General features: G+C 40.9%; 1 protein-coding gene across 3 annotated transcripts in view; it reads right to left on the minus strand.

The window, feature by feature from the left end:
* LOC146834526 (ferric reductase 1-like) overlaps nt 1–12,232 on the minus strand; it is a 594,548-nt gene that overhangs the window by 88,952 nt on the left and 493,364 nt on the right. For all 3 annotated transcript variants that reach the window (XM_085601924.1, XM_085601923.1, XM_085601922.1), the window contains one exon: nt 6,859–6,945. In XM_085601924.1, the coding sequence (XP_085458050.1) occupies nt 6,859–6,945 (87 nt within the window). The remainder of the gene's footprint in view (nt 1–6,858; nt 6,946–12,232) is intronic.

Consider the following 12,232-nt stretch of genomic DNA (forward strand, 5'->3'; position numbering starts at 1 on the left):
ACTTATCTCAGAGACACGATGCAAACAATCCAATTAGTGGATGAGCGTCCCTTTGACTCTAATACACATCTACTAGCCACTATGGACATAACGTCCCTATATACCAATATTCCACAACATTCAGCACTTACTTGTATGGAATCAGTACTTAACACTAGACCAGCACCACATACTGTCCCCACTGAGTTTATAATTTCACTACTCAGGATTGCTATGACCAGAAATTACTTTACATTCCAAGGTAATTTCTATAACCAAACAAAGGGCGTAGCGATGGGTGCAAGCTTCGCTCCTAATCTTGCCATTATCTATATGAATGAATATGAACATCACTTTGTCTTCAGTGATCTCAATCCACACAGGGCCAATATAACACTCTGGCGACGTTACATCGATGATGTACTAATCATTTGGCAAGGTAGCGAGGAACAGTTGGTAACGTTCCACCACTGGCTTAACTCATGTTTCATCGATATTCAGCTTACTATAGAATTTAACAGAAAAGCGGTTAACTTTCTGCATATCATCATTAAGTCTGAGTCAGGCACACTACACACGAGCCTTTACAGAAAAAATAGTGAACGGAATACACTCCTATGATACACCAGTCACCATCCACGTAACCTCCGGGATAATTTACCCTTTGGTCAATTTCTGAGGCTACGTAGGAACTGCTCAAAAAAAGAGGACTACTTTGAGGAGTCAGCCAGTCTTCTAGCCAGACTATTGGAACGTGGATACCCTATTAGAATTTTTTAACAAGCACGCAAACGTGCCTGGCACAATCACAGAGAGTTCTTACTAGTTCCTAAACCAAGAATAAATACCAAGGAGGAACGTTTAGTATGTGTTACTACGTTTAACACTAAGAGCAGTGCTATCAAGAAGGCTATTAACCAACATTGGCACTTAATAGCAGAAGATTTGGGTAATATGCCACCACCCTTGCATGCCTTTAAGAAAGGTAAGAATATAAGAGATCGTGTAGTAAAATCTCTATTACCTTTACCACGTACAATAAGCCAAACCACACTTTGGGGTATTCCACCAATTAGGGGTCACCACAAATGTGGATCATGTAAGGCCTGTGTACTTACTAAAGACATCACGGATTTCTCACATAACAATCAGACATATAAACTCAATGAACACACCAACTGTAACACGACGGGAGTCATCAATGCAATTGTCTGTCCATGTGACTTTATGTATGTGGGCCAGACTATCCAGAAAGTCAAATGTCGTATTTTGCAACATTGCCGCCGCATACGCTGCAAGACACAAGGTGCCCCCCATGTGGAACACTTTACTTCGTTTGGACATACTGCAGAAAGTCTGAGATGGTGGGTAATTGAGAAAGTCAAGCCTAACCCAAGAGGCGGAGACTTTACCAGTATACTGAGTAAACGAGAATGCAGGTGGATACACTCTCTGGATACAATTGCAAGGGGGTTGAATGAATTTGAAGAAATTAGCAAACAGATCTCGATTATGAATACTGGATGAATTTTTCTTGAGACCTCCCTTAGTGGGGGCTGTTGTGCTCTTGTTAGATAACTCATTAGGGCTCTAGTGGATTGCACCCTGTATAATAAGTATCCAGATGTAGAATTACCACCTATAAACCACTATTTATACACTGTGTTTAGGACATTGGATGTTAGATACTATGCTCCCCTTTTTTTGTCAATTCTGTGGGTGAGATATATCAATATGATTTGGTTTCCTATGTACCCGCTTTTAGAGTATGGTTCTTTTAGAGTATGTACAATTGCCAGTTAACCCTTATAGGTACCCTTGATTTATGCAATAATCGATTGGCATACATGTAACCTCGTTTAGCACATGTGCCCGGTAATTTCTTGTTGTACACAATGACAAATAACTACTCCTTGAATGCATCCTTGCTTTGTCTAATACCATTCTGTGTATAATACTCAAGACTGTGTTGATATAATGGTTTTTCGTCAAATTTCATTTTTTGTACAAATGTAATGTTGGTTAAATTTGTGTAAATTGTCCCTTGATATCTTCATTCAATGCTTGGTTCGCCCAAAATTATATGTATGCGAATCTTTCTTCGAGTTATCGGGTCCAAGACTCAATACCGGCAGCCCGGTCTGAGTCTTTTAATTCTTTCCCTTATATTGAACCGGTAACAGCATATATTTGCGTTAATAATTTTCATTCAGTGCTTGGTTTGCTCAAAATAATTGTTTGCGAATTTTCCTTGAATTAACATGACCAAGACTCAACACCGGCAGCCCGGTCTGAGTCTTTTAACTCTTTCCTTCACAACGTCCCGGTACCGTCACCCTCTCGCTGACGCTTTTGCTTAACTAGGCGTCCTCGCGGTGCGCGGTTACGAGCACAACGCGTTACGGACATCTGCCAGATTATAACGGCCTCAGGTAAAACTTCCAACACCCCAATCCCGCTTCTTTAAGCACAATTTTCGGCGTAACCTTAATTCTAATTACGCTGTGTTATACATTCTTTTAGTTTGGCATCAATTCCAGCTGTGGTTACAAGATTACGATGTCAAGTGGATTGGCACCACTAAATTAAAGTAATCTTTATTAACTTTTGTACCCTTACTATTCCTACACGAGTGGGATTTCCCTGGCAATTAATAGCCGGGCATTTTAATTTTGCAGCCATTAATCATACCCACTCAGTGGTACTTCACAAGTGGACTTTAGCAATACGATGCCCATCACAATTGTACTTTAAACCAAGGGATATCGCTTCACGCATGACAACGGGTAAGCCTTTGAAGGGCCAATTATATGGTAATTAATTTTAGGCACTCGACAAGGCCCAGCACCTATCTAGGTTGCCCCCAGTCCTGATGAAGATCCGCACGGCCAAGGTTCAAACTCCCTCATTAGGCCACTGAGATGGATCGAAACGTCGACGCCCTATATAATGAGCCTGGAATACGCTGATTTTCCCACGTGCTATATTAGAATTGGTTTCTAATTGACCTTGCAATTGTTTAACTCATCTTTCGCATAACTTGATAAACGTGACCAGGCTTCCATTTGGACGGTGATTGACAACCAGTCCAGTGTCTAATTCTTTTAAGTATTTTATGTCACAATCTCTTGAATACTTTCTTTTTCCTTTCACTCTTTCATACTCAAGCACCCTTACTATTTGCACGTTCCCCTTGGAGCAACCTTGATAAAAAGAATTGTCTAAAGTAAACTATAAAAAAGAATAAAATGCCATAGGAATTCTTGATGTTGGTTTGTTGCACGTTTGATTCTATGATGAACATTGTATTGGATACTAAGAGCTACCCAAATTGATCCTTTTTAGCTCAGAATATTTGAATGATATCACTAAGTAAGGACTTATAGCCCACCCCTGAAAAATTAAGGTCCAGGACCATGATGAATATAGACTGATGTCATAAGTATAAATCCCAAATGGCCACCAAAATAATGTAGAAAACTTTAAAATTCTAATCGGTCATAAATTTGGTATAAATATTCATACTTATTGACATGTATCAACATTTATTAATATGTATTATATATTAATATATACCTTTCTTCTGTTTTCAACTTCACACCTGTTCTGTAATGCCTGAAAATGAGTAGCATGTCAAAACAATTTCTTATTGCAAGACCGACAACCAGTGGTCAAGCTGTCCAGTACGATGATGGTATTGCAACAAATTGGCCATCTGTGTCAGGAAAGCACTTCAAAAGAACAATTTAGCTCAGCAAATGCTACACGCAAACATTATGGGTCTGGATATAGAGTTTTATACCCTTACCTGAAGAACTTCCGCTTACCTATGAATATCGTAGTAGAACGGCGTAATGATGGCTCTGGTATTGAGCAGACATTACGGACTAACAATGCAATGTGGCCTAAATCATGGTTTAACAAGAGCAACAATCTAAAGCTGCAATGGGTTCAGAAAAGAAAACATAGTGATGCAGATCCATATGGTAGCCCAGTTAAAACACATTCTGCAATTCCAGTTGCATATAAACTACCTGGAAGAAAAGCATGATTCTTTTGCAAAGAATCAGATATATCTGTAATGCACAAAGCAAAAACAGATGATATAATGCTAATGTTTGTCAGTGTGCCGAGTTAGGTCATGATACAGCACGTATTGCAAAATTGGCTGTGGGTGATATGCACGCACATGATGCTGAATACCATCATAAATGTTTATTTGGACTCTATACCAGAGCATGCAGTGTATGAAAGAATAAAAACAAATTACTAGTGAGACCTCAGTAGAAGGAATATCTCTAGCTGAACTTGTATCTTATCTGAGGCATTTGCTAGAGGGAGATGTTAATACTATTTTCAATCTCTAAGATTCAGTAAACCTTTACTCAAGCAGAATAAAGCAGCTTGATTCCACTGTAGATAAGGTTAACTTGACAAGGCTAAAATAGAACATTCTCAGAAATACAACAGGTTGGAAGGCATAAAATGAAGGAAGAAATGTAGGATCTGCATTAGTATTTGCCTGTCACAAGTCAGATTCTGATCCTGTAAATTTTGCTAATGCAGCAAACGTTGTTAGAAGGGACATGATGCAGAAATCTGAAAACTTCAATGAAGATTTTGGGGATGATTGCACAAATCTATCAGTTCTGGTATTGCTTCTAGCCCTTGTTAAAATTATACTTGATGGGTCCAACAGAAGAGATCCATATTCCTGTGAAACAGCCACTACCAATATAGCATTGTATATTTCTGAATTATTGATATTTACCATGTTTATGGAACTTGTCTTTAAGTTTGCTATTTCTGGTTTGACTGTGAATAGAAAAAGCAATGTAAATAGACAGAGGAGTTCCTTTGTTGAGGTTACGAATAGAAAATGAAGAAGCTAAGGTCAGGGGGTTTTATTGTTTTGCATTTCAACTTTATTACTGTATTAGTTCTGAATTAATACTTTACACATTGGCTAAGTTAAGTAAGCTAATTCCTTGCAGTTAAACATCCGTAATTTGGAAATAGACAGTATTGGCTGTTTCACAGGAATACATATCTGATTCATTGCACAAGAAACATACTTTTCTTTCCGGAATTTTATTTACAACTGGAATTGCTCAATGTGTTTTAACTGTGCTACCATATAGATTCACATCACTATGTTTTCTTTTCTGAGCCTGTTGCATCTGTAGATTGTTGACTTGTTAAAGCATGATTTATGCCACACTGCATTGTTAGTCCTTAATGTCTGCTCAATACAGAACCATCATTAAGCTGTTCTAGTTCAACATTCTTAGGTAAGCATTACAATTCTGAAATTTCTTCAGGTTATGGTCTAATAGACTATTTATAGACCCATAATATATGCGTGTAGATTTGCTGGGTTATAAGTCTTTCTGAAGTACCTTCCTGACCAAGAACAGAGATGGTAAAAATGTCTTGCAACATCATCATCATGCTGGAAGCTTGACCACTGGTTGTCTGTGTGACAATAAGCTATTATTTCGACATGCTCTCATTTTCAGGCATTACAGAACACGTGTTGAGGCTGATAACAAAAGAAAGGTACATATGAATATATATTAATACCGTTTGATACAGGTCAATAAGTATTAATATATTAATATATACACCAAATTTATAACAGATTTGAATTTTAAAGTTCTCTACATGATTTTGCTGGCCATTTTGGATTTATATTTATGACATCATAGTCTAGATCCAACGTGAGCATGCACATGGCATGCACTGACATGTACACATGAACTTTTGTGCCAAATTCGAAACAAATCTGAAGATTTAAAATGATTTTTTTAATATTTGTTGGCCATCTTGGATTTTGATTAGACTATAAGATATCATAGGCAAGATCCACTTGGGGTCTTACTCTTATATGATTACTATTACAAATACGAATATCTCTACCAACTTTCAGCTTTCTTTCACAAGGTGAACAATTTTCATTAGAAAACAACAGTCGTACCATCATGGTTATGGTTAGTAGTGGATTCATATTATGAATTTCTAGTCTATGCGAGGAAGAAGGGACCCTTCAGATTACTATGATTTTGGTTGAAATCACAGATGTTTAATTTTATGGGCTCAGTGGGTCAGATTTACTAACATTTTGCAACAGATTTGCATCACGAAATTGATGTAAACCAGCGCAAAATGGTTTTTTGGATTTACTTTCTAGCGGAAAAACGTTATTTGCACTGGAAAATAGCAATACAATGTGACACTAGTATTGCTTTGTATCAAGGAGTGCACCCTGGCAGGGAAGGAGTTAATGTTTGCTGCACGGCACATCCAAAGTTAGAATTTTTTTAAGTGTTTCTAACATAGTATTTTGTACAAGAAGGGCACTTTTCCAGTACAAAAAATATGCTAGACATAATGCAGACCCCTTTGCACTGTACTACTATAACTTTGTAAGTCAGCTCGCTACTGTTTTTTGTTCTTTCGTCTATTTGATAAATTCATCTAGGATGTTTTTATTGTTTATTAGGATGCATGGATTATGCCTTAAAAGTAGGTTTCAATAAGAAGGGCTGCAGACTTTAGCAATGTAATTTAAGACTTTTTTTATATGCAAAAGAGTTGTAATGTTTTAGGGCTATGCCGCCATCTGGACATTTTTCGCTACCTGTTCTAGAATTAGTGTACTCAGTGATATATTAGGAAGATTAAGGTAGTTGGGGTCTCTGTGACAGAGTAGTGATAGAGCAAAACATTGATAGAGCTTTCAAAGCCCCAATTACATAAACTATCTGTTAAAAGAAACAATGAAGCGATTTCACACACAAAATATATTCAAACTGTAAAAATTACTGATAGTTCTAGATGATGCATCTTCTGCTCAAAGAAAACATTATATTAACTTACATAAACCCATCCTTTTACGTCTGCGAAAATCACTACAAAGGCAGTTATTGTTGCTGCTACTGTCAAAACCATAAGGGCTTGGTGAACCTAAAGAAGAGACGTTACAAATTTCAGTATAACATTCACAACATTTCACATTCATTTACATTTTTTGCATGCTATATGACTCAAATACCTGCACCCTTGAACAATCTATGGATAGCTCAAGCTACTCTGAAGCCATCACATATTTAAAATGAGTCTCCGGGTCACAAAATGCATTCCATGAACTGAACCTGCTCACTGTCAATTTTTAAAAAGACTCACACTAATTTAACTGTCAAGAGAAGTTTTGTTTTTTAAAGGTACTACTGAATTGCTTATAGAAATACATTAACTTTAGCACAGACTATTTTAAATTCGAATGGCCAGAATAAAGGGCCAGAGGGATCGGGACCTGGAGGTGACCAGGATTATGCAGGCCATAGAGGAGCTCCAGGCTGGAAAGACTCCAGGTCTCAATGGGCTACCCATTGAATTTTTCAAATGTCTGGGTAGCCATTTGGGGGACCTCTTCTGTGTATGTACCAGAATGCGTTGGTATTGGGACATCTCCCCAAGATATCAGATTGCCCCATATTGCTTTTATCCACAAAGCAAGAAAGAGGCCAGAGGATTGAGACTCATACAGGCCTATTTCTCTACTGACTATAGAGGCAGAAATACTAGTGAAGATGCTAGCCACTCGCCTATATGAAGTAAGGGATAGGCTGATTCACAAGGACCAATTGAGCTTCATGCCACACGGATCAACACAGCATAACTTAAGACATCTTGGCAGGGTACGCGACAGAAGCAGAACACTCCGGGAACCCATAGTGATCTGATAGCTGGATGCCAAGATGGTATTCAACTCACACAAATGGCCATGTTTAATGACGGTGCTGAACAAGATAGCCATCAGAAAGGCATTTATAGCCTGGGTCCGACTGCTTTTTATGGATCCAAGGCCACTTAGGCTCACCATAAAGAAAAATGTCCACCTCGGGGAAGCAAAACAAGTGAATTAAATGTAAGCAATAATGAAATAAAGCTCATTCACCACAACAAACCATTTTTAACTGGAGTTGTTCTTCAAATATCACATTTATCTTTGCCACTGCAAGGCACACTCTGATAAGATAGGGATGGCAGCCTGTTTGGTGGCTATGACCTCCATGGCACAGTTCTTGGGTTTTCAGTACCAATGACCACTACTGCACAGTTGGGTCTTGGTGGCAATGACCACCATGGTATAGCCCTGATTCTCAGCTATATGTTCGTGCAAATTTAATCTACCCTGGACAGTAACACACTTCCGGCAGCGTTGGATGGTTCCTTTCCTCTCTGGCAGGGCAGGATGGCTTCAGGCACTTTAAGTGAAAGGAACAGCTCTTCATTGAGACAAGAATCCAGGTGATGTCCCCTCATCCCTGGTAAGATGGCTGTCAGACATACACAGTCTCGGATTGGAAAGCACACCTCAGCATGCTCTGCAGAGCCCTCCCTCCCTTGGTAAGAGAGACCTTCGAACTACAACCACAAGCTGTTAAACAGGTGTAAGAATTTGGGTTGGTGGTCGAAGGGGGAGGTGGTGGGGGATGGGAACCCTATTAAATCAACAACTGCAATCCTAGTCAGGTCGAACCACAAAATTCCTAAAATTAACCTGTGCTTAACCCTCTGGTGGCTTCACACAAAAGCAGTCAGGGTTACCTTACAGGCAAAGTGTGAAGTATGTATGCAGCACACAAACAGTAATGAAGTGAAAACTACAAGAGAAGCATAATCTCAAAACAATTTTGAAAAATAGAGCAAATGTTAATAAATAAAATGATATCAAAAAGCCAAAATACATTCAGTAGAACCAGAGATACTGTATTTTAAAGATTTCATAAATATTAGCACCAGGAGCAAAGTGCCAACTACAGGTATGTGGTCATGCTGGACCGGGACAAAGTCACAAGTTCAAGCTGACCCCAGGGGAGAGCAGGCCGGGCACAGGACCAAGTTTGGCCCACTGAGAATTGCACCTTAAGTCCATGGTGTGAGGTCTGCACCGCGTTGCTTTGCGAGGCTTCAATCGCCGGACCTTGGTTCCGATGCAGTTGTGCGGTGAGGCTTGGCAGGGCTTCACAACTGATTTGATGGAACATTTAGTTAGGCAAGGAGGCGTTCTCTCTGATATGAGCCAAGGGCCCATGACCCAGGGAAGCACCTCCTGGTGATCAGGGACTCACTCCAGCAGAGGCCAGCAGGGCTCAGGCAAGTCCAGTGGAGCAGATCAGCTGCTCAGTTGCAGGTAGGCCTCTGGAAATTGTTCTGTCCCTGTACTCAGAACAGGATGTCATCCAGCTGACACTAAGTGTCTCTCAGATTGGCCTTAGATGAAGGGAACAGGTCCAGTATAAATTCTCACAGAGCACAGCAGTCCTCAAGCAGCAGGGCAGTTCTCTGGGGAACAAAGCAGGCCTCTGGCAGCTAACTCCCAAGCGGGGTCTAGGCTGGACTATTACTTGGTCCCCCATATCCAGGAACACAGATACTGGGAAGTTGCCTTCCTACCAAGGAGGTTGGCAGGACACGCATTGCTTTTTGTAAGACCAGGAGGTGATGATCTAGACCCAGAGTCCAACATGGCCCTTAGACCCTTGTTACATCAAATACAGGGATGCGAAAAGGGGCTTATTCAGGCTATGGAAAACTACTTCAGTGATTTGCGGACCACCTGGAGACCCTCTATGCACCCAAATGTATATACACAGAGTGGGAGCTGCAGAGTTTATAGGCGAACTCTCTGCTCCAGCCCTATCCCAGGAATAAAGGGCCAGAGGGATCGGGACCTGGAGGTGACCAGGATTATGCAGGCCATAGAGGAGCTCCAGGCTGGAAAGACTCCAGGTCTCAATGGGCTACCCATTGAATTTTTCAAATGTCTGGGTAGCCATTTGGGGGACCTCTTCTGTGTATGTACCAGAATGCGTTGGTATTGGGACATCTCCCCAAGATATCAGATTGCCCCATATTGCTTTTATCCACAAAGCAAGAAAGAGGCCAGAGGATTGAGACTCATACAGGCCTATTTCTCTACTGACTATAGAGGCAGAAATACTAGTGAAGATGCTAGCCACTCGCCTATATGAAGTAAGGGATAGGCTGATTCACAAGGACCAATTGAGCTTCATGCCACACGGATCAACACAGCATAACTTAAGACATCTTGGCAGGGTACGCGACAGAAGCAGAACACTCCGGGAACCCATAGTGATCTGATAGCTGGATGCCAAGATGGTATTCAACTCACACAAATGGCCATGTTTAATGACGGTGCTGAACAAGATAGCCATCAGAAAGGCATTTATAGCCTGGGTCCGACTGCTTTTTATGGATCCAAGGCCAGAATATGAATAAACGGGACACTATTGTGAGTGTTCTCCATGGGAAACACCCATTACAACGACTCCGTGTTCACACGCTGCCATCGCAACGCGTATTTTACATCGCTGGAGGCTTCACACCGCATGCTTTTACATCGCATGCTAGTAATGCGCAGGCACATTTAAATCGCTACCGTTTACAATGCGAGCAATTGCGACGCTGAAACTCGTGCGTATGACGGTTGAACTTTAAATCTCTGGCCGAATGGAGACGAAAATGTCCCGTGCCAGTTGTTTTGCATCTTTGCTAAACTGACATAATTTTGAGACAGAAAGTGGCATAGTTTCTTTACACTTGGGGATGTCAGGACAGGCGCATATCTGCAGGTGGAGGTTGCAGAATAATCGTGCTGCTGTATTTTGCGCTACCTGCAGCTTGATCAGCACGCGTGGCAGTTGTTATATTATGGTATCTGCTCGGCACTTGCTACTCAGTGGCGGCACAGAAGAATAAAAACACACAGGTTTTTAGTAGTTTCTTTAAACTTGGGGATGTCAGGACAGGCGCATATCTGCAGGCACACACTATAGAAACATAGAAAGCCCTGAGGAAGACAGCAATCCCAACGGACCCTCACACTGTCACCAGTCCTTCCCATAAAACAGCGTGATGAATGTGCAAGTCACCATCTCTCCTCTCAAAGGAAAAAGCGTCTTAGATCATAGTTGTCACTTATCTTACAGTCTACTACATGTGCATGTGACCGTGCAGCATAGGGAAAACAGCAGTTGTAAATTCCCAGCACAACAGGCACTAATGAGAGTCTATCAATTCCACAGGGACAGATAGGCTTTCTAACCTATTGTAAGCGGAGCCCAAGAGTACATGAATTGCCACTTGTATCCAACACAAGATAACAGACAGTGTCCAGTAAAATACTCAGTGCAAACATATCAAATGAGCAGGACACGTCTAAATGCTGTCTAGAGAAGAGTGCATAAGTAATACTGGAGGTTTGTGTTACCAACAGTCAGACCTGCCAACTTGCACTGTGGCACCGAGTGACAGACGATATTGGCTCACTTCACTGTCGCCTGATGAAGAGCAATCAGAACCGTAAGGAGCAATCCTGAGTAACCTTGAGGATGGCTATTGCCAAACGCAACACTGCCGGATTGTGGGAAGCACCCACAGCAACATCCCTTCGAATTTGGGAAAAAGATATGGATTGATGCATGGTGGCCGATAAAGTGGTCTACAAAAGTAGAGGTTGTCTCAGAAAGTGGGAACAGTTCAGGCCTTGTATGGCCTCCTCAATAGGACGAGTTGTGCTGAAAGCCTTAGACTTGATAACTTTGATGATCATGTTGACGGGACAGGGCGGGGGAGTCCTGCCTAATGGTGGAAATATGAATCTGCATGTTGTATACCCTGTTGCTATCCTGGTCTATCTTGGTGTGTTTGCAGCTGAATGCTTTTTTGTATCATTAATAAAACGATTTTTTAAAAATGTTACGTTAGATGGCATAGTGCTTATTTTAAGTTGGTGTATATGCCAATCAAAGTCAAGCACGAGGTCTGGAAAGGCCGATCTTCGACAACCCTCGCCCAGCAAGACGCTTTTTAAAACAAATAATGACGTGTGCAGCAAGCAATTTTCATCTCTTGTGTGAAAACATGTTAAATGAAGAATCGAATAGCAATCTGAGGAGTGCTAAGTAGCCCTTTGACCTCAGGCACTATTGCGTTCCAGACTAAATAAAAGTGCATACTCATTCACCACAAATACACTCCCTCTCGCTATTTTACAATGACGTGGAAATTATGTTTCCTCAAAAACTTCTACACAAATTTGAAGGGCACAGGGTCCATTTAGTTTTCGTTCAATTGCGATTAAGAATAAGGACTGGGAAAGCCACTAGGTCTCGCCTTTGCTGCTGGGCGCTATTGATCCATGTTTTGCCTCCTGCACAATGCA

This window comes from Triturus cristatus, chromosome 4_2, assembly GCF_964204655.1.
Source record: "Triturus cristatus chromosome 4_2, aTriCri1.1, whole genome shotgun sequence".
NCBI lineage: Eukaryota > Metazoa > Chordata > Amphibia > Caudata > Salamandridae > Triturus > Triturus cristatus.